This window comes from Podarcis liolepis (genome assembly GCF_965112155.1).
Source record: "Podarcis liolepis genome assembly, chromosome: 6".
Lineage (NCBI taxonomy): Eukaryota > Metazoa > Chordata > Lepidosauria > Squamata > Lacertidae > Podarcis > Podarcis liolepis.
Window position 1 is genome coordinate 57,148,034 of NC_139559.1, and position 24,059 is coordinate 57,172,092.

General features: G+C 41.1%; 2 protein-coding genes across 19 annotated transcripts in view; one reads left to right on the plus strand and one right to left on the minus strand.

The window, feature by feature from the left end:
* The window catches only part of LOC310709958 (doublesex- and mab-3-related transcription factor 2-like), a gene marked incomplete at its 5' end in the record, with an annotated part of 80,442 nt that overhangs the window by 15,191 nt on the left and 41,192 nt on the right, over nt 1–24,059 (plus strand). Inside the window, one exon of one of the 13 annotated variants that reach the window (XM_083510133.1) lies at nt 5,200–5,816. The exons of the other annotated variants lie outside the window; for them this stretch is intronic. Of the gene's footprint in view, nt 1–5,199; nt 5,817–24,059 lie in introns of those variants that run through there. 13 annotated transcript variants of the gene reach the window in all.
* The window catches only part of GLIS1 (GLIS family zinc finger 1), a 195,595-nt gene continuing 183,193 nt past the window's right edge, over nt 11,658–24,059 (minus strand). For all 6 annotated transcript variants that reach the window (XM_083510076.1, XM_083510078.1, XM_083510077.1 and 3 more), the window contains 2 exons: nt 17,850–18,017; nt 11,658–12,296 (listed from right to left, as the gene is read on the minus strand). In XM_083510076.1, the coding sequence (XP_083366202.1) occupies nt 12,157–12,296; nt 17,850–18,017 (308 nt within the window). In that variant the 3' untranslated portion in view covers nt 11,658–12,156. The remainder of the gene's footprint in view (nt 12,297–17,849; nt 18,018–24,059) is intronic.

A 24,059-nucleotide genomic window follows, 5' to 3' on the forward strand; every position in this document is an offset into this window, starting at 1 on the left:
GCTTGTTCCCACAAAGCACGTTCCCCAGGGGGTAAGTCTAAGACTTCATTATAACTTTGTGGTTCCACACAACTCACATTGCATACTCTCACTCCTCCTAGGGTCAAACGCTGAGGAGGTACACCCTTGTTTGAACGCTGGGAGCGCCTAGGCACAACTACTTCTTCTTCCCCCCTTATCTCTGGCTCTTCTTCCTCTTCCTCTAGAGAAGTATTATCTATTGCCACATCTTTTGGGGAAATCTGTGCCTCTTCCTCATTCTGCTCCTGTGTTGCCAATGGCTGAGAAGAAGCCTCTTCTCTTACTTGCAGGGGCAGTAGGCAATCAGGGTTGGCATGGATCGCAGTCCATCTGTCCTGGTCAGCGAAGTCTGCGCTTCGTGACAGAACCACGCGTCCTGGGCGTAAATTGAAACGCCACCCTTTGCCATAGGACTGATATCCCACAAACCGCAGTTTCTGCGCTCTAGCGCCCCCTTTCTGGCGCTGAGCTTTGGGAATGTTTACATGTGCCCAAGAACCCCAGTTATGGAGCATTGTCCACTCTGGTTCTTTCCCAAACAACACACGATATGGAATATCTTTTATAGAGCTAGACCAGGTTCTATTAATCAAAAAGTTCGCGGTCAGAAAAGCCTCGCCCCACAGCCTATGGTTGTGGCCCAATCCTGCATCTACTAGCAGGCAGTCCTTTACTGACTGTATCACAGCCCCACGTCTTTCACACAGACCATTTTCAGCAGGACTATAAGGGTTAGTCAAGCGATGAGTGATCCCCTTACGTTGCAACCATGCCCCAAATTGTTTGTTCAGAAATTCTCCGCCCCTATCTGTTTGCAGCTGCACAACAGGCCGAGCGAAGAGCTTTTCAGCTTGGGCAACCCATTCTCTGAATGTGGGGAAACACTCAGATTTCTGCTTTAACAAAAACAGCCAACTAAAACGTGATTTGTCATCTATTACCAGAAAAGCATATCTGGCGCCCCCTTCAGTCTTCTGTGGAAAAGGGCCTATCACGTCACAATGGACAAGTTCTAAAACCTCTTTAGATACTCTGTCACTTTTAGAAGCCACAGGCTTCCTCTTAGATTTGGCCATTTTACATACATTGCAATCTAGGAAACAGTTACAGCTATTTACTTTTAGGTTCTTGCACACCTTTTGCATTTCTGAAAGCACACGGAAATTGGCGTGACCCAGTTTTCTGTGCAGTTGATGTACACACCCCTTATGAACTGGCAAATTATCCTGAACCACCTGGGCTGCTTTAACAGGCTTGTCCTGCATTACATACAACCCACTTTCCAACTTTGCATGGCCACATACCTGAGTTCCATTCTTTATCAGACAGCCATCCTGCGTGAACTTAACACTATACCCTGCATTAATCAAACAGCTTACAGACAGTAGACAATAGTCCAAACTGCTGACAAACAGAGTCTCTGGTAGAGTAGTGTTCAAGCACTGCAGGAAACATGTTCCCTGGCCATCAATCTTGCTTCTACGACCATCAGCAAGATAAATTGAGTCTTTTCCATCAGCTGGCTTCTCCAGGGTCTTAAAGTCCTCCCGACTATTGCAGATAATCCTGCTGCTGCCAGAGTCCAGCAACCATGTTCCTCGAGGTATCTTTCTCTCCTCCCGAGAAAATGCAGGCACAAACTGAGTAGAACGCGTGTTCTTCTTCCCTGAAGAGAACCCCTTCTGCTTACGTTTCTGCGTCGATTGCTGTCTCTGCTCCATGTCGTCTCCTGGAAGTCTTGCCCTGCACTGATGTTGGAGATGCCCGGGTTGGTTGCATCTATAGCACCTCCTCACCGCCATGGCCAAGTCCAAACCTTGGCGTTGCTCCATTGGCAGATTCTGCTGCTGGCCCCCTCGACTGTAACTCCTCCGCTCTTGGAGTTCAGCCTGTTTATCTGACCTTCTTTCTGCTTCTTCGGTCAATCTGCCAACCACATACTCAAGGGTCAGATCTCGGGGACGCATACTCTCCATGCTGTTAATCACAGGCAACCAGCTTTCAGGCAAACTTGAAAGGATAATGTAGGTTTGGTCAGTCTCATCATAACGCTTACCTCTCTGCTGTAGTTGAAGAAACAGAGATTTCAGCGTTTGAAGATGAGTTGCCAAACTCTCACCTTCTTTCATAACAGTCCTGAACAGCCTTCTGGTCAGAGAAATGATAGTTCCAGCAGTTTCTCTGATATGCATTGCCCTTAATAAATTCCAGCACTCAAACGCTGTGCTGGTATTTGCTACATGCAATAACTGAGAGTTGCTCAAACACAGCATAATTTGGGCACGGGCCCTTTCATCCAGCCGTTTTTTCTCAGCAGAGTCCCGTCTCAAAACCTCAGTTTCAACACAGTCCCATAGTCCATCTCTCCTTAACAACTGCTGCATTTTAATTGACCAACTCAGCCAGTTGCTCTCTGAGAGAAGTTCAAAAGGGATGCCTCCCCCAATATTTACAACTTGGGAAGACTGGAAATCTGCCATCTCTGCTGCTGCTTGCTGAGCCCCTTCTGTAGGGTCTCCAGCAATCTCTCCTGACTCTCTCCTTCAGAGTCCAACTAGATGGTCCTGGCTGGCACTCACCGGCTTCTAGCTGCTGCCTCTGTTGACCCTCAGGTCCCGCCTGGTTCTGCAACTGGTGTAGCCGCTCTGTGAGTCACCTACTGTGGTCCTCTAGCAGTTCAAACTGTTCCAGTAGCCGACGCTGAGTGCTTTCCTGATCCTCAGATCCTAGCCGCTCCAGCGTCGCTGCAGACAGTTACAGCTTGCCGCCAACTGCTCCAACGCACAGCCACTGTCTCCGTACACCACCAGGACTCACCAGCTCCTTGCTGAAATGCTGTTAGTCGTTTTGCACTCTGCACATGCTCAGAAACACTGGGCCCATAACCTGTCAGTGTTTGTAAAAAGCAAAAAAAGAAGGAAAGGGTTCTGACCTCCCTTTATCTTCTCAGCCTCTTTGTCAGCACAAAAAGAGTCCATAGGAATATCCTTGCAGAGTTTTATTAAAAGTCTTTGTGCAAAACACGACTGAATACACACCAGCACCAAACAACCCAAACACCAGCCACACCCAAACCAACAGTTCTCACCTATATATACAGCCTGCTGCAAGCCGCTGAGTCATGTTGACCCAGCTTTATTCACATTAAAGAAACAGCGGCCATTTTAGCCGTGACAATTTCTCCCTTGTATCCTGAGTTTGAGTGTCTTCAAAGCCCATGACACCTTTGCTAAAGGCTGTTCTCCAATTCGAGCGCTCGCAGGCCAGTGTTTCCCAATTTTTGGTGTTTATACTACATTTTTTAAGATTTGCCTTGAGACAGTCTTTATGAAACCTCCTTTGTTGACTACCAGCATCACGCTTTCCATTTTTAAGTTTGGAAATTAGTCACCTTCCATGGTCTTTTCTTTCACTCACATCGAGCCATTCTGTTCTACAGGATCCATCCTCGCTTAGTTGCTCTGTATAAAACAATACAGTGGTACCTCAGGTTAAGTACTTAATTTGTATTTCTTAACCTGAATTTCTTAACCTGAATTTCTTAACTGTTCTTAACCTGAAGCACCACTTTAGCTAATGGGGCCTCCCGCTGCCGTATTTCTTAACTGTTCTTAACCTGAAGCACCACTTTAGTTAATGGGGCCTCCCGCTTCTGCCGCGCCGCTGGAGCACGATTTCTGTTCTCATCCTGAAGCAAAGTTCTTAACCTGGGGTACTATTTCTGGGTTAGTGGAGTCTGTAACCTGAAACGTATGTAACCTGAAGCGTATGTAACCTGAGGTACCACTGTACTCTGTGTTTCCCCCATTCCCTGTAATAGGGAATCTAAATACTGCTATAATCTGTTCCCCTTTTGGCGAAAGTGGATGAAGCTCCAGTATCAGAAGCAAGCCAGGTTGGGTGGGTGGGGACAGTTTCAAGCAGTAAATTGTGGAGATAGAAGGCAAGGGATGGGGTGGGTTTGATCTTATATTCCTTGCTCTCATCTCAATGTAGTCTAAAAATACTGCATGCTAATGTAAGCCTATGGCAGAGGTGTAGAGACTGTAGCTATCAAATCAGGATCTGTAACAAAGCACATTTAAATATTGATATAAAAGAGCTGACCTCACTTCATGCTTATATGCTGCTTATATGATTGCTTCTCATAGCAAAACAAGCACAAAGGATTATGAAATTGATCCCAAATGTGGGACACAACCATATTTTTCTCATTGCTAAACAACTTTTTTCAACCCTCTTCCCAATAGATGCATATGTGTCTAGTTAATTCAAAGAATCTACCACAAGCCTCAAAAATCAGGGTTGCATTTATAGCCAGGATTTCAAATTATTGCCAGAGAGTCAACCTTCTATTGGATCCTTCACACAGCCTTTACCCCATACGAATTATACCACAGAGTGACTGGAGAAGAATTGCTCTCTGAAGGGAGAAAAGTGATTCTGGTGCCGCTTGTTGAATGATAATATAAGAGGGCATTTGAATGACTAGTAGTAGTTGATTATGTTCGGGGACTAATTCCACCCCCTTCCCCTTAGTCAGAAAGTTATTGCACCATGTGAATAACTGAAAAAACTGACCACATGATCTTTAAAAATGCTTCAATACTTTATACCGTTTAGTCATGTTTATATAAAATGTCTTCCATAGTGTGACTGGTCCTGCAGCTGTGAATAGCTAGTTAGACTACGCAGCCAAAATACACAGCCTTCTATGGTCTTCCAAATTCTGGAAATCTGCAGGGTTTTATTCCCCAGGAGACTAGCTCATTCCAAAGCTTTATTATTATTATTTTTAAAAAATCTTTAATGTTTGCACTCTTGCTTCATTGTGCCTGGTTCATTCTGGGTGTAATGTGACAGAGTTCAGGGAAACCTACACCATGGTTAAATTTGGTGAACCGCTTTCTGCTAGCATTGGAATGGAGTGGAATGCTGCTGTCAGCTCTTTGGGTGTCCTTGTACTTCTCTGATTCTTTTAATTATCAATAGCAATATGTTGTCATTGTATAATTGAATTAAGCACATATGGATCCGATTAAGTAACAATCATTTTACACTGTTTCCTTCACGATCTGTTCTGTACAAAAAGAATGTTCAAGTGTGTTCTAATTGCTTCCATATTGGTAGTCGTTACTATAAACACAAAATAATTCTTTTCCTTATTTCCTTGTACAGTTGCCACCAGCAGCCATCACGATGTATCAGGATCCTAGTCAATTCCCTTCACATGCAGTCATTTGTTTACTTTATTACTATTATTACTTCCAAATAGTTAACTAATACAACCAATAGACACCAGCTTGCAGAAAAATAGTTGGCTCGTTTCACAGGCCTGATCTAATTTTGTGACTTGCATGTAAAATATCTTAATTTCGCCTCTAATTTGGCAGGCACAGGATGAATAGTGTTATTTTAAAAAGCATTGGGTTGGCCGAACTGGGTGTTTGCTAACATTTTATTGCAAATTGGGACCCCGTCGTGATTTCCTGCCAGTTTATGGAACTGGCAGACCAGAAAGTTTGTTGGCTTCCTGTGGCAAGCAAAGCAGAACCATCTCAAAAGTGATCTGTGTTATCTGCTTCTCAAAGGTGTGTGAAAAGTGTTCTATTTGCAGCTAACATCCATGACAGCAGGGGCTGGGCTTAAGAGAGCAAGGGAGATTAGAACCACTAGCTAGAGGCATGTTGGGCCACCCAGACATGCACCAGGCATTTCTGTCTCCCAGTGACAACTTCAAGCTTTGGAGGCCCTTAGTCAAGGTGCTATTAGCAGCTGACACCCTCCTGATTTAGCCCACTGCTTATTTGCCCTCTTCCTCAATCACGTTCGACCTTCCAGGTCAGCCACAGTATGCTTCTGAACAGTGGTTTCTGGGAATGACAAGTAGGGAGAGTGCTGTTTCACCCAGGTGTTGCTTGCGTGCTTTCCAAAAGCATGTGGATGACTGCTGTGTCTGCAAGGAGCCAGGCCAGGAAGCTCTGGGTGTCAACAGATTATGCCAACCCAACTCTGTCTCTTCCCCACATGGCCAAGACAGGGCAGCATCATTGCAAACATTGGCTTCTCTCACAAACCTCAGACAATGTTACTTCAGGTACTGTTGGTGGGTTTATGTGTGATGTTGGCAATTTGATAAATTCATCTATACATAAAACTGCTATTGTGAACTGGTTGTTATCCTGAAATTTGAACCTGAGTTGATTTCCTCTTCCTTCCCAATCCATTTTCTTTTTGTGTTGCGTCTTTTTAGATTGTAAACCTGAGGGCAGGAAATCTCCCTCCTCCCCCACCCTCTTTTCTGATGATAGACTACTGCAGGACTTGTTTTTAGCAGAGGAGCAAGATTTTTTATTTTATTTTTAAAATAAATTATAAATAATTTGCTTTTATCTATTATGGACTGAACTACCAACATGGCTCCCAAAATATTTTAGATAGTAACAAATAAGGGATTAGAATTGCACTGCCCCTGCTTGAACATAATGTGTGCTGTTACTGCAGTTAAAAACATAATGCCTAGAAGTGGAGCAATCTGGGCTGCATTCAGACTTCAGGTTTAGTGCATTTTATTGGCTATAATGCTGGTGCTTCTGTCCCAGTTTCTAACCTTCCTTTTACACTCCATTATGGAGCAGTGGCTTTTTGATAGCTATAGCACCATGTTGCTCTGAATTTTAAATGGTATGGAAGAACTGTATGCTGGGATACTGTCCAAATTTTTGTCACATGAAATTGCAATGTAAAACTCCTGCAATTTTCTTAGTTAATGGGGTTGCAAATGGATTGTGTGTTTTTTTTTAAGCAACAAAGAAATGAGCATCAAACTTCTGCTGGATTTCCAGAAGTTGTTTTTGTGTTGCATTAAAAAAAATGCCTTAAATGCAGAAATTAACAGATCAAGAAATTTCAAGAACGTAGAATAAAGTGCCATCTGAAGGCAGCCCTGATGTTTTCTTCCCCAGCATTCCAGGGAGCCAGTGATGGTTGGGTTATCCTTGGGGTAACCCTCATTTGTATTAGTGTACATTCATATTAGGCAGGACCTTTGCACCACCACTAGGACTTTTATTCTCAATACTGGGTCACATGAACCACTTGTGTGTGAAGAAGTTGGAATATTGGTGGCCAGCTGATAGGGGAAGTGGTTTAACTTCTGACAAGAGAGAACATAGAGTTAGATAGAATTAGGTAGATTGCCTTTATGACCTTTACCCCTTCTCTCTCATTAAATCTCTTTAAGCTGTACAATATTGCCTAGGATTGAGATGTGTGACCAGTAGGAGGATTGGTAAAGCAGAGGCGTTATTAAATACTTGGGAATTCTGAGGTTGCTGCCATTCTGTAAACCAGGAGTCAGCAAACTCTTTCAGCAGGGGGCCAGTCCACTGTCCTTCAGACCTTGTGGGGGGCCGGACTATATTTTGAAAAAAATAAATGAATGAACGGATTCCTATGCCCCACAAATAACCCAGAGATGCATTTTCAATAAAAGCACACATTCTACTCATATAAAAACATACTGACTTCCAGACTGTCCGCGGGCTGGATTTAGAAGGCGACTGGGCCAGATCTGGCCCCCGGGCCTTAGTTTGCCTACCCATGCTGTAAACCGAGGCCCTATGAATTCAACTTGTGCTTTCTCAATGCAATTTTCAAACTGAGAACCAAGCTAGATACAGTATCTTGATATCTGAGCTGTGGAAGCAGGCAGGGCTGATTTGGATGAAGGCTGCAGTGTGAATCCCCATCCTCATCCCCATCTGCCATTTGCTCCAGGGGGCAATTTCCAGGGGTGGAGGGTTAATTCAGACAGGAAAAATTGGGTGGAAAGGCTAGAAAATCCCTTTATGCTATGGCCCTGTTCTGAATCAAACTTGCCCCCATTCCACCCACAGTTGCATTTACCATGCTTAAAAATGCAGAAGATTAAATAATGGGTCTCCAGACATCATACGTGATTTGTCCCTAAAAAGCTTCACCTGTTGATTGTCATACATCTGTTAGAGGCTCATAGCTGGAATGCTGGATTAAAGGATCAGGTTAAGACAACTGCATTGGCTTATTGAATTATGTATCACAAAGCAAGTAATTGAAACAGGGTGTTTGAACAGATCTTACAAAACTGAAACAACATAAGGACTTTTTAAAAAATCTTCTAATGAACAACAGCTAGATCTACTATCTGGTTTGAATGTACTTACAAGATTATTGTTATATATTCCTTTTTAAACAAAAGCAAAGCTGGTGATCAAGTTGATGGAGGGGTAGAATACAATGTTATAGAATCGTAAATAATAACAAAAGCATGGAGAGGAATCATGGATCCCTGAATCTGTCTGAGGAACTTCTGAATAAGACTAAAATCTCCCACAGATAAGGGTTTAAATCCTACGGGCATTTATACATTTTAAAGTCCTATTGACATCAAGGCGTCTTAAGCATCTTTGCAAGACCTACCCTACCCTACCCTATAAGGCTTACAGGGTTGTTGTAAGAACTGCCACTACATAACGCACATGAAAGGTCTTAAACACTTGAAAGTGCTATACAGATGCCAAATAACATCAATAATAGTTGTTTTTCTTATTCTACAAATCCTGCAACTGAAAATAGTTTATTGTTGAACCTAATTTCATACTTTATGCAACCCCCAACTGAGATTTGAATGTTATTCTAATATTTCACAGAATTCTACGGTAAGAGAAAATAGTTTATCTGTGAAACCCAAATGTGCTTTTAACACATTTGAAACCTTACTACATTTACAAGCAAAGAGTCTCACATTTCATTCTGCAAGAGCTGTCCTCCCTCAGAGCTGTCTTCAGGCTTTTGTGGGGCCTACACAGACATCTGGCCTTCTCTTCCCATGGACCCCCTCATGTATTGGGGCTTCAGTGCTGGGCTAACAGGCCTGGGGGTAGGGGTGACCCAAGACATTTTTTGTCTGTGTTGAAGGACAAAAGTAGTTCCCTGTTCCAGATACTTACAGAAGATAACTTAACTGACAGTTAACTTTTACTTCAATGCCCCAGCTGAGGGCAGCAGGTTAACTTAGCAGGTTGCATGACACATACAGCTTTGTCTTCTAGCATCTGACAACTGTCAGCTCACTACTCTGCCTAATGCTCATCTGCTGCCTGCCCAAGGAAATACAGTCATACCTCGGGTTGAATGCGCTTCAGGTTTAGCACTTCTGGGTTGCGCTCTGCGGCAACCCGGAAGTAACAGAGTGCATTAATTTTGGGTTTTCGCCGCATGCGCAGACGCTCAAAAGGACGTCATGCACATGCGCGGAAGCGGCAAAACACGACCCACCCACCCACACAGATGTGCCATTGCGTCTTACGTTCTATTCAGGATGCGAACGGGGCTCTGGAACGGATCCCGTTCGCATCCCAAGGTACCACTGTACTGTAATGCAGGAGAATTATTGCCATTTTACACCATGTGACCACAGCGGTGCATGCACCCACATGGTGTCTGGCAGAACTGCATGGCCTGGGCTGCCTGCCTTTTTGCATGCTTGCTGAGTAAAAGGCCTTTCAAAATAGTCTTGTCTATAACGTTGGGAGAAGGCAGCAAGGCAAGACAGCCAGCTAGGCCAGGCTAGCAAAGACCAAATTTTGCTAGTACCAGCCAAGGAAGATAGGAGTGGCTGCTTAGGCCCTCCTTGGGAATGGCTGGGAGGCAGATGCTGTTGTCACCCAGCATTTGCTGGATTTGAGTTTGTTGGTGTCTCTGGTAACTTCTCTCTCTTACATCATGGATGTTTGCAAATTGGATTTTAAAAGGCAAAATAATATTAGAATTGGAGCTGTCAGAGAGGCACAAGGGAACCTGTGTTTTAATGCTCAGGAACTTGGCAAAGGCTTTGCAGATTTTTATATTATGGGTGTAAGTTTTGTATTCTTTTATTAATACTATTGCTTAATACAAGTTTGTCATGGCCTTTGGCTAGAACAAAAAGCTCATGAACTTGAACTGACAACCACAGAGATGTAATATGCCTCTTCCAAAATCTAAATCAGAGTGTTGGACTGTTTTTCTTTTAACCCCATAAAGAAAATTAGGTTCTGTGAAACAGTACATTGCCATGGAAAGAAATGCATTTGTATATTTAGAAAAAGTAACATAGTCTCTTGCCTATTTTATTGCTGGGCAGAACTGGGTGGAGTTCAGAGTGATGCTGTTAAAAACCTTCCAAATTACGATTGTAAACAGAATGTAGCATCTACTTGGCATAACCCAGAAAATACAGTGCTGTCTTCTCTGCACATATTGATCCTGCTTCAGTACCTCTAGTCAGATATTCACAATTGCATCCAGTTTTTCAGTATTAAAAAAAGTGAGCAAGGAGAACCCTGTAAGCCCCATCTATTTCAGTGGTGTGCGCACAGCCTCAGCTGGTACATTGGGCTAGAACACAGGTAAACATAGTGCCCATTGATGTTGTTTGGACTCCAACATCCATCAAACCCCAACCACTATGGGTAATGGTCTGGGATGGTGGGAGTTTGAGGCCATCCCAGACTACTGCCATTGAAGTCTGCTTTCATGGAAACATAGCACTAGCTTGATAGGGTATTTATTCATATTCAAGACTTTCAAGCAGTGTGTTGTTGCCTTGCATGCTCTCATAATCAAATAATAATAATATGTATATACCCTGCCTGTTTCCATGTAAGTGACTCAGGGCGGCTGACAGATACAAGTAAGAATAATAAGAATCAACGAATGTCACCAACAATCAGTAGCATTGGGAAATGCTGTGTCTAATGCACAGAAATTCTAAGTTTCACTTCCTTGTGCGAAATCACCCAACTTTGTGGTACTTTTGATTAACTGCTGAGGATAGGATTGTATTCTTTCAGAGAACTATAGAAGTCTTCATAGCTTTGCATTAATTAGCCACAAGAGGGAGATATGGGCATGGCCTATGGAAAGTTTACAGTTGATTAGGCTATCTTCTGATTTTATTATTTATATGCTGTTGCTTTCTTTAAAAAAAAGAAAACCGATGGTGAAATATAATGGCCTTGGTTCAAGAAGCACAAAGGCATTTGCATACTTTGAGTATTTATTATTTGGATGATGCATTCACCTTTGGCTGTTTAAAACTTTCCTTGTCCAAAGAGAAGGCAACCCAATATAATAATGCGAAACATAGGTCATGATCTAGCAAGGAAAAGTCCATTTGGATAAACAGACTTCCAGGCACAGACTTCTCCTCCTGCATGTAGTTGCTGTTGCTGAGGATGGTGCTAAAAACCCTTACATCTACCCCACCCCAGGTTGCATACATGTATATGGTTATTCCCTTTTCCTCTGTGAATAACCAAGGTAAACTGGTTTCTGTAACTGCAAAGGTTATAGACCAGGGCAGCTGCTTCTTGACACAAAATTAGTCAGTTCTAGGACCATATCAAAATAGTAAGTTATACTAACACAGGAATGTATCATAAAGCATATTCAGAAAGAAGAATAGTTTTATGAGAAGTTAGTGGGTGACCAATTACAGCATTTGGGAAAGAAGATATAAACTGCAGCAAACAACTGCATGTGCTCTTAAGTCACTGATGTTAAGGTTTAGCAAAATGGCAGATGAAATTTTATTTTTAAAAAAGACAGTAGACTTGTTTCCAGTTTTTAATGCTTTCTTGTAAAATTGAAAATATAAAACCAGCTCAGCATAGTGAAAACTTTTATGTACATGAGGTCTGTGACTTTTAAAGAAGTCCTTTTATAGTCAAGAAAACATCAGATGAATTAACTGTGATTAAAGAGACCAGGATTCTTAAATTGAAAACATATTTTTCAAAAAAAAAAAATCTTTACAAGCATATTATATAATTTAGATTTATATTTTACTAAAAGAACTTACACAACAAGCAGTTTCGGATGCTCTCCCTTCTCCCTTAAGAGAATCAATTTCAAAGTGCCACAGCAAAGGAATAGAATCCAATAATTGTACAGTATATTCCTTTATAAAATAGATTGGTAAAATGTGAGAGGTTGACTTAAATGAGCACATACATTTAGTTGCAGACTAAATACAGTAAAGGTAGCTGAACAACAATTCTGTAAATACAAAAGGCATAAGCATGGTAAAGAAAACAAATATTTTAGCCGGGCTTAGGTATCCGTATAGATGGGAGGAATGTGATTCAAACAGTGATCAAAAGTGCCATTTTGGAAAAATCCATTATTTTCTTCTGTTCCGTTGATAACTACTTCTTCCGACACACATTGTGCTTCAGAAATGACCTCATAGCCTGAAAATATGGCAAGCACATGAGACTGATTAATACTATGAAAGGTGGCAAATACAATCTGAGTACGAGGTGCAAACTAAATGTGGTGCTCAGTTCTAAGATTAATTTATGTTTTTTAAAAATGCAAAGTAGCAGGTAGGCTTGAGAATGGAAAGAGGAGAGGAGCTGCTCAAGCACATTCCCTTCCTACACTTGTTCTCTCAAAACCTCCGGTTTGTGCCTGCAGAGAAAAATATATGCAATTGAGCTCATAGCTTAAGTCATAACTCCACAGCTTCTGATACATGTTACTGTTGCGCAGCAGCTGTTTGTGCTTTCTTCACTCAATATCATAGGAGCCAACTCCCAGGGGCTGAGGACCCTTTGTCCCCCCTAAAATATTTGAGGCCCCCCCAAATGGGCACTGCTGTTTTAATGGTGTGTGCACGTCAGGTCTTGTGTTCAATTATGTGGGCTTACCTGCCCCCCCCCCCAATTTTTATTCAAGTTGACACTCCTGCCAACTCGGGTTAAGTACTTAATTCATTCTGGAGGTCCGTTCTTAACCTGAAGCACCACTTTAGCTAATGGGGCCTCCTGCTGCTGCCGTGTCGCCAGAGGACGATTTCTGTTCTCATTCTGAAGCAAAGTTCTTAACCTGAGGTAATATTTCTGGGTTAGCAGAGTCTGTAACCTGAAGCGTATGTAACCCGAGGTACCACTGTATTCACAAATTGTCATTAAAACTTTCAGTAACCGTGATCTGCTTTGAAGTTACAGCATAAAATTCCTCTGCATGGCTTTGTCAATGATTTCCAATTAAGACTTGGAAGCCTTACTGCTGGACACAATGTGGGGAGTGACTGTTTATTTATCCTGGGTCAGGGGATACACAAAATATGTTTCTAAAATGAAATTATAGTGGCTGGATCTTTGGCTGTTGTATGAATGGAGGACTTTGTTGTTTAAGTTTTAAAAAATATGACTTAGAGATATGTGGATATAGTTTGTGCAACACCCTGGCAAAAGATAATTAACAACCACACAAAGCTCACCTTTGCAGCTACTTGTATAGCTATGCAGGCAAGTCACTTTTAAGTTTAAAACCAGCCAGCCACGTGAGCAGCTGCAGCAGAAACTTTAAAAACAATTCTGTTTGCAATTGCAATTTTTCGTTGTGCATTTTATAGCTTCACAGCGCTGCAGCCTTAGAGATGCTGCTTATCAACTATAAAACATTTTTGGAGAACAAGTATCTGTTCCTTATTATCATTTAAATTCCTGTTTGTAAGAGACCCAACTCTTAACATCACTCTTCATCCTTTTTCACCTGTGGAAACCAAATGCAGTTGGCTGATGAAAATGTGGCTGGGAAGGGGAAAGGGGTGAACAGCTATGTTAAAGAATGCTGCAGAAGGGTTAATACTCTCAAAACTATCAACTTTTAATCTTCTGGCTCCAATACCACTGTTTAGAACTGACAAAATTTCAGAGTTATCACACTTTCTTCTAAATTGTTATGCTAACAGGAGCTCAAAGGGAAAGTTGTAGGAATGGGGGGCAGCGGGCAGGAAGGTACTTGACTGACAATGAAGATAGAGATTGAGAAAGTATGAAGACCTGGAACTTATCTCCCTTTCCCACAATGTCCAATTCATTCTCCAGTTTCAGGATTTTTTGAGAGCCTCATGCTCAAAAGAGTGTATAAGCAAACAACCAGGTTGTGTATACACTATACCTTTAAAACACATTCTTTTGCTCAAATGATTCTGGGCACTGGGCTACAATTCCCAGCAACCCTTAACAAACTACAGCACCCAAAATTCATAGATGGAAATAACATAATTTAAAGATATAGTGTGTACATAGCCCCAGAAAACGGTAAGTGGGACCCATTGCACAAGGAACTTGTTTATCCTCTGTGCTACAGCTCAGTCTACAACACTCTGCTGAAATAAATTTGGAACCAAATCTCATATACTCCTCTCTTGGTCTGTGTGGCAGCTTCTTCCATTCAAATGATCAATAGAATCTGAATAAACATGGAACTCGGATCTGCTCTGGGTTGCATTCTTGAATTTATTTTATTTCAGCTCTTGGTACATAATTATTTTATTATTTCTATATAACACTATCAATGTGCATGGAACTTTGCAGATTGGCATAAGTGACAAAATAAAACATCACCACCACCCAGTCAACCCAGGAGTTTACAATCCAAATTTCAACAGTGGGAAAACAGCAAAGGAAGGTTGGCAAGAAAGGATAACAAGCATAAATGATAGCAAATGCACCTATGTGCACTTTTTGGGTTCTGTTCCACCCACAATGAATGGACAGTAGTAAGCCATGACAACCCAGATGCCATTGTAGCAACCCAGATAGCACAAAACATCCAAAATAACTAAGATAAAGAATTTATTCTCTGTTAATAGGATTTTCTGTCGGTCATACCAGGCATTTTTAGTAGATGAGATCTCCCTTATATTGATGGTACCATAAAACCAAGAAAAAGAAACACTAAACTAAGACCCAGTGAGTACAAATGGTCTATTTGGCAAACAAATTATCTATGAATTGCAGGGTTGTTTGTTTTTGTGTTTAAGACTCTTAAGTATTTGCCTAAATATAAAAAGTACCAAAGTGAAATATCTCATAGCAGTTTGGACGCCAGACATAAAAATATCAATGGCTGTTGAATTTGGTTTCTTGCCATGATATTACTCTTTGCTCCGATGACTTCTTTTGAAAAGTTTATTTAGTCTGCTCTATACTAATCCTAATATGCAATCTGATGTTAACCTGAATAGAGGATGTTTTAAAAAACATCAAAAAAGCAACTTCCAAAAAGGCAGAGAACATGAAACAACATACAAAAATGTCAACTGTAGGTTAAAGAATCCATCCTTAACTTTTTGCTAGATTTTAACTTGTGCTAGTTGGAACAAGGTAACTGCATTTGATGATAAACCAGTCTGAATCTGAGGCAAATTACCTTCTGTGAAATGACTGTTTTGCTTATATTCTATGCAATATATGTAAGATTAGCTTCCATATTTGAGGACTGAAAAATGGCCTCAATACAACACATTTTTTTAAAAAAGGGATTCGGGGATGGGGGGTGGCAGTTCTGGAATTTACAGGTGGGTTAACTTAACGTCTGCCCCAGAAAAATGATGGGAAGTATTGTTAAAGATAATATTACAAACCATATAGAAGAACAAGCCTTGCTGTAGCAGAACCAGGATGACTTATGCAAGGGTAAGGTCTATTTCATTACCCTACTGGAATTCTTTGAGAGTGTCAACAAGCCTATAGATAGAGGTCATCTGGTTAACATAATGTATTTGGATTTTCCAAAAGCTTTCGGCAAAGTACCTTTCCAAAGACTCTAGGAACTGGTTACATAACAGGAAGCAGAGAGTAGGAATAAATGGACAGTTCTCCAGATAGAGTGATGTAGAAAGAGGAATCCCCCAAGGATTGTGCTTTTTAACTTGTTCAGAAATGATCTAGAGTAGGGGTGAGCAGTGAGGCAGCCAAGTCTACTAATGATACTAAATTGTTCAGGGCCATTAAAACAAAAAGGGATTGTGTAAAGCTCCAAAACAACCTCTCCAAGTGGAGTGAATGGGGCATTAAAATGGCAAATGAAATTCAGTATTACAAGTGTAAAGCAATGCATGTTAGGACAAAAATCAATAATTTTGCATATGCATTCATGGAGTCTGAACTCACAATGTCTGACCAGGAATGAGACCTTGGAGTCATAGGGAATAACTCAATGAACCTATCAACCCAGGGTTCCATTAGCTTAGAAGAAGGCAAATTCCATGTTGGGATCATTAGGAAAGGAGTTCAAAATAAAACTGGCAATATCATAATGTCATTATATGAATCTGTTGTGTAACTCCATTTGGAATACAGCATACAGTTCTGGTCGCCTCATTTCAAAAGGGATATTGTAGAGTTGGGAAAGTTTCAGAAAAGGGCAAGCAAATGAAGAGAATCTTGGGGGGGGGGGGGGGAGAGAGAGAGACATTTAAGCATGCCAGCAGGAGTTTGCTAAAGTTATGTATATTTTACAGCTTCGTTTTTACATCTTTGGTTATTTTTTTTTTTTAAATTGCATTAAAAATTATTGGTTGGCACCTCAAAGACTGCATGTGTATAAGCAATTTGAAATTATAAAAATAACCTTTTAAAGAGCCAATAGGAATTTAATACCTTTTTCTAATATTTGGGTAACATTTTATAAACTCAAAATTTCCACAACCATGCTACAATTTTGTGAACTTAAATACAGAAATAAAAACAGTTGTCTCAGTATTAAAGGATATGATAAATCTGCAAATATTTTGTATATCCATGAAACAGAAACCTTCAGCTGCAATATTAGCTGATCAAACTGAAGAACTAGATCTAATGTAGGCATTATATGAAACATGTAGTCACTGCCAACCGACAATTCTTCTGCATGCCTTCAAGTAATGTTTACCGTATTTTTTAGCCCTATAGGACGCACCGGCCCATAGGACGCACCTAGTTTTTTTGGGGGGAAATCAAGGGAAAATTTTTTATTCCCCCCCCCCAGGTTTGCGCAGCCATCCCCAAGCTAGAAGAGGGAGACGGAGCGCTCCGTCTCCCACTTCTGCCTTCAGGGACAGCCTCCCTAGCCTCTGTGGGGCAGCGCACTCCGCTGCCTTGCAGAGGCTTTGCGCAACCATCCCCAAGCTAGAAGAGGGAGACGGAGCGCTCCGTCTCCCTCTTCTGCCTTCAGGGACAGCTTGCCCCGCTGTCCCCCAAGTTTGTGGGGCTGGGGGGGGGTAGAAGCAAGCTTGTCCCCCCCCCTGCAGCCTCCAGATCAGGTCGGGGAATAGCGGGGTGGCGGCGCTCCACCTCCCCGCTATCCCACGAGCTTGTGGGGCTGGTGGGGGGGAGAAGCAAGCTTGCTTCTCCCCCCGCTAGCCTCCAGATTAGGTCGGGGAATAGCGGAGTGGCGGCGCTGCGCCTCCCCGCTGTCCCCCGAGCTTTTGGGCTGCAGGCTGCTGCCCGCAAGCCTTGCGAGCCCGCGGGACATCCCGCTGGGCTTGCAAGACTTGCGGATAGCTTCCTGAAGCCTGGAGAGCGAGAGGGGTCGGTGCGCACCGACCCCTCTCGCTCTCCAGGCTTCAGCGAAAGCCTGCATTCGCCCCATAGGACGCACACACATTTCCCCTTCATTTTTGGAGGGGGAAAAGTGCGTCCTATAGGGCAAAAAATACGGTAACTGAAACAGGCATGTGATGTTAATACAGTGTTGTCGTGCCATGTGTCTGATTCAACTAGATAATACTGGGAGACATGTGGATGGATAAGAGCCACACATTTCCTGCAACACCTGACTCAGAGACTGAATTCTATCTGTGCAGCTTCAGATAATTCAGTCTCTGAAAGAAGAGAATTACGGGACCTTAACACATACAAAAAAGCAGCACCCCACTTTCCTTATTTATAAAATATAAAAAAGATGTTTCCTTTCCCCCTATAAAAAGTATTGAGCAAAATTAATCCAGTACAGCCCAGATCAGTTACCTGTTGAAGCTATAGGTGCACTGAGGATGTGATAGCCATTTTGTCGCAGAGGGTTAAAGCAATGGGAGTCTCCTGACAGTGTATCACTGTTGACAGATGAGTCCATTGCTCGGTAACAGTCCTCATAGTGGAAACAGTTCTGTATAGAATGAAAGCTGCCTTGATAACCTGCAAATAGATATTGTACAGACATTTTTAGTACTAGAAATATGCATTTGGTTTTATTTATGAAATTTTGTTTCATGGCGGTACTGTCTATTGTAGTTTGACATCAATCTTTAAACTTTAAATTTTAGCGGTATTGCGGAGTTTATTTTCTAGGCTTGTTGTCAGATCAGAGAGACAGTCCTAACGCTTGCTCCTGCACACTCCTAGAACAGATTTATGGGGGGGGGGGGGAGTTCTGTTGTGCAACTAGAGGTCTTGCAGGGTAACTTCAGTGGATTAATAGTAATAGTAATATTAGGTGCATGGAGCAGCTCACTGCCACAGCCACCCCCTGTTAACTAGTGGGGGGGCACTGTGGGCAACTCCACGACACATACACCCCCGCCCCGCAAAATGGAGTCAGGCCTAGCACAAGGTATTTCCAATCACATATGACAGGGAGTCGGAATGAAAGCTGCCTTGATAAAATTAGGTATATCGTCTTTGGCATTGGGCAGGGAGTGTCTGGCTGAGAGATTCAAAGAGCTCTTATGCCAGGCTGATCAGCTATCTCACTCTGAGACTTCAAGGACAGTACCTTATTGATATTGAGAGTTATCCTCATTTCTATATTTATGAACTATGAAGTCCTCTGCACACACCTTCTAAGATGACTGTATACTTTAGAGATGGGCAGTGAATCAATGAGACACTTGGATTCCACTGAGCCATCCTTTCAGCTCCAATGAGCACTTTGTATGCATTGCTAAGGGAAAAGCTGAACATTTTCCAGCCTGCCCGGTAGAGACATCTTCCAGAAATGATGACATGTCATCTCTCTTTCCCCACGTTTCTCTCCAAATTAGGCATGACATATTGCTGAATGTATGTTTCCCCTGCAATACGAAAAACCATTTTGGGAAGTGGTAAATTTAAGTGGAGAAATGGGGGCGGTATAGGGGGTTGCTTAACCCATCCTTGTCATGTTTTCCCCACTCAAAATAGCATTCTCTAAGCAGTTTGTTTCTCTTCCCATGATCTCCACATCTATAGGAAAGGTATATGATCTGTCAAGCCTTCAAATAAAAGCATGACATCCATACAGGGTTTTTTTTCTGTTTGATGGGGGGGGGGGGAATAAATTTAGCTCATTCTTCCTCTCCCAAATAACTGAACTGCAGAATTTGTTTTGAAAGGGCTCCGTATTTCAAGAGAGGTGATGGCAGCATGGCAATCAGAGCATTAGAATCATAGAATCATAGAGTTGGAAGAGACCACAAGGGCCATCGAGTCCAACCCTGGTGCCAAACAGGAAACACCATCAGAGCACTCCTGACATATGGTTGTCAAGCCTCTGCTTAAAGACCTCCAAAGTAGGAGACTCCACCACACTCCTTGGCAGCAAATTCCACCGTCAAACAACTCTTACTGTCAGGAAGTTCTTCCTAATGTTTAGGTGGAATCTTCTTTCTTGTAGTTTGGATCCATTGCTCCGTGTCCGCTTCTCTGGAGCAGCAGAAAACAACCTTTCTCCCTCCTCTATGTGACATCCTTTTATATATTTGAACATGGCTATCATATCACCCCTTAACCTCCTCTTCTCCAGGCTAAACATGCCCAGCTCCCTTAGCCGTTCCTCATAAGGCATCGTTTCCAGACCTTTGACCATTTTGGTTGCCCTCCTCTGGACACGTTCCAATTTGTCAGTGTCCTTCTTGAACTGTGGTGCCCAGAACTGGACACAGTACTCCAGGTGAGGTCTGACCAGAGCAGAATACAGTGGCATTATTACTTCCCTTGATCTAGATGCTATACTCCTATTGATGCAGCCCAGAATTGCATTGGCTTTTTTAGCTGCCGCGTCACACTGTTGGCTCATGTCAAGTTTGTGGTCAACCAAGACTCCTAGATCCTTTTCACATGTACTGCTCTCAAGCCAGGTGTCACCCATCTTGTAGTTGTGCCTCTCATTTTTTTTGCCCAAGTGCATTCAGTGCAAACAATTCCTCTGCACCAGGTCCTTTGCCAGTCTGCTAGATGGCAACAGGGAAAACACTGGCATACAGCAACTATGATTCTCTACAGTAACTGTCGGACCATATGTGTTTGATCCAATCATGGAAGGCCTTGTGATCAAATTATGGTCTCTCCTAATAAAGGAGGAGATTCTCACTAATACCTTCTCTCCCTATTGTACCCCCACAAATCTGCTGGGGGTGTGGGGACCCTTGAGGGGGCAGCGTGGGAAGTGGCATAGGCGGGACCTGTTAAAATTGCCTCCCTACTTTTGTTAGCAGGTGCTAAGGGGATCAAAATGCTAATTATAGAGAAAATGGCTAGAGTTGCAGTACCTTAGTTTGCAGCTCTGCGGAGTGACTGACAATACAGCCGATTTAATCAGAAACACTGGTTCAACTGCATTTCCATTCCAGATAAAAGTAGCATACTGTGATGAGTATCATTCAACTTGGCTTGCTGAATGCTCAAGTAATGACAAAATAATTACTTAGATTACAGTGTTGCTGCACTTCAGAGTGAAGTCTCCCACTGTCATTCCCTCCTCACTCGTAACCACCCTACTTTGCAAACAGTTACCCGGCTGATATTTCAATTTGGACATTCTGTCAAATATGTCATAGATATTCTTCATGTTACTCATCATTCCACTGTAAGATTACTCTTGTTATTTTCAGGCAAAGAAGGGGAAACATTTATATTGTTGTGGGTTTTTAAAAGCATTTTGTTCTTAAGCTCTTACAGATTTGTCGGTCCTTCATGCCAAAGTGTCTTTCAAGATCTAACACAGAGTAACAGCAGGAGCTTAAAACAAGGTTCAAATCCCATAACGATAGTGCAATTAACAACCACATGTGGTTTAGTACTGCAATCTAAACATGGGGCTTTTAAAAGGATTTCCAAACTCTTAAGGGGCTAAAATATGAACCATTCCATGGAACTGTATAAAATTGGTCTTTCTCCACCCCCCATCTCTTTTATTTTTGTAAGTTTCATAAAGTAACATTTCTATTTGTGTTAAGCGAAGTCCTGGCAGCAGCAGCAGAGTTGACATCCCCCCCCCCCCGCACCCCAAACGATTTCAGCATTCCTTCAGTTTGTCAGATTTAAATCAAATCTGTGGCAGCTAATTTCCAATGAAGAATTTCCCAAACACCCTGTCGGTTTAAATGATCACTGTTAAATGTTTTATGTGGAATAAAATGTAGAAGTATAACAGTTAATAAAGGAATCAACTGTGTTCCAAACATAACATTCAGTTACAATTTTGCTTTGAATGTGACACAGAAAAGCTGTAGTTAACCACATCACAAAGTATGCTCGTTGCCTCTATTTCCCTCAAGCCACAACCCAAAAATCTAAAGCACTTTTTAAACGAATGATGTAATGAGGAAATTATTGGAATATGCCTATTAAATGCCAATTCGTTCATGTCATTCCATTTAAATGTATGAGCACAAATAAGTCAAACTCGTCAAATTACATAAAATCTCTATGAAAAGACATCATGTAAGATATATAAATAGCTGTGCTATTTCATTTGGTTGCCAAATTCCTTCAACGCATAACAATTTCCATCTGATCCTACTTTAGCTGAAGTCAAAAATTCTGCTGGGTTTTTGTTTTCATCCATTGTCCATGCATTCTCATCCATAATGCGTCCAAATAGGATTTCTTTGAGACTTCTATTACCCAGAGGAAGGAGAAGTATAAATATGCCTTTTACTCTCATGAGCAAAGATTTTACATTTGGTTGACAGTTGTTATATTTTCATTTTTAGAGTTAAAAAAATTGAGCACATGCTACTACTTTACTAATTTAAAACACTCATTATAAGAAAATAACTTATTTTTAAGGATATTAATGACATTTACTTGGCCTGAAATTAAGGTAATATTTTGGTGTTTGGCTAAAATAATTGCTTTTTAAAACCTCTATGACACAGAACAATGAAAAAGCAACACTTCCCTCCAACAGGATGTGTGATATTCTTATAGAATAAACTTATTACAATAGTTCAACAGTTATTCTGTATGTTTGTTTCTGCTTTACTCTTAAGCAGCTAAACCCTTGTGGTTTCATAGTTACTTAGCTTATTACTGTAATGTGGTTATGTGTTATTATCAGCTATCATAAATCAGCTATTGTGCTTCAGTGGCATTAATATTTTTAAATTTAATAACCTGTTCAGCTTCTGATCAAGTCAGCTTTTATGTAGGGACAAATAATGTATTGCAACAAGCTCCATTTCATGTTTTTTGTTGTCCACTGGAACCTTAATTGATTATGCTGCTTATGAAAGATTTGCTATGTCCATTTCCGCAAGGAAAAAAATGTTCTCCTTGTCATGGTTGCATGCAACAAGAACATGCAAAAATCAAATAAAAACATGAAAGATATGCAAGATTTAAAAAAATAAGAAAGGGTCTGGAAGTCTCCAGTTTGAATCCACTTTGTATTGCAAATTGTATTATTTGGATTCTGGACTGGATAAGTTACCGAATTCTTAAGGAACATGTTTCAAATAAGAATAGGAGACTGTCCATAAGATATTATGGGGAAAATAACAACTGATTGGGTTGGTAAAGAATGATGTTTTATTTTGTATTTTAATGATAGATTGATTTTATAGTTGCTTAGAAGCCATTTTGACATATCTGATCCCAAAACTAAAGCATTTGCGATTAATATAAAAGATTATTTCGCTCATGCCCATCACCCTTAGAATCAGTGCTTGAAAAATTAAATACAATGTGCATACTGGCTTTGAAATCTGCAAATCAAACTATTTAAGGTTTAAAGATTTTGTGAGTCAGAACACCACGTTAACATATTCTGAGATTAAATAGATTGAAGACTAAATAGAAAAATCCAACTTGCTTTGAATACTTATAGATGAGATCATTTCTGTAGGAATATCTTAGTGTGCATCAGCAAATAGTAGATTTAATGGAGTTTTGAGTAATTAATTATTGAGAACAGCAGTCATACACATTCAAAAATCCAAAAACTAAAATTGATGTATGACACAGAATCAGAACACATTACAGAATACAGGGTTTATTTGCCCAAGAATATAGGTAAAAATACCCCAATGGATGTCTGATAAAAATTATGGAACAGTGCACATACATTTTCTTTAAACATGGCCCATAAGGGACAGCTGCTATAAAATTAGGCCATTATGTAATGTATAGATAGTACATTACTCCACAGCTGAGAAATAACTACATAAAAACTACTTGCCAATATATGCTGGAAGTGCCAAGAAATAAGAGGATTTTTACCAAATGTAGTGGGAATGTAAAGACACAGATTTTTTTTTGGGGGGGGGGGTTCTGAACTCTTAGATATAACTGTAGATTTAACTGTAAGATATAAAATTCAACTAAACCCTGTGTTCTTTTTCTTGAAATATGTGCATGATCTAGTAAAGTATGATCATATAACTGCTGCTAGGATAATGTTGGGTTTCCATGATATACCGGTAACCTAAAGAATGGACAGAAAAATTGTGCAAATTTGCCTCAGTGGTTAAATTGAGACACTATATCAGATTTAAAGAAAAATATTAAATTGGTTGCATCCACTTCTGCAACCGTACTTCCTCTTTCCCGTGTGCCCCCAAATTCTGCTCCAGAGGGTCTCCCAAACCATCAGGATTAGATTTTGAGGGCACACAGAGGGCTGCAGGGGAGAGGGAGAGCTTCATTGTGCAAGTTGGTGTCTCATGCATGAGTGGGCCAGGTCACAACCCTGTGACAACTTACATTCATAACATAGAACCCTTTTGTTGACTATAGCAGGAGAAATGAGTTGTTTCCAGATATAAAACATGGTTTTGCAATGTTTTGGGTATACTTACGGTAACTATAAGATGTTTTATGTTATACAGTGTATTTTGTTTGTAGTTGTGCTAATTAGTGTAAAATTACACTTTATTTCCATTTTTTTTAAAGCAAAGATAACTTTAAAGGGATTTAGGTTTGCTTATAAGCCTAGTTTCAAGACTTGTGGATTTTGGCTTAAACTACTCTAGATGTTTA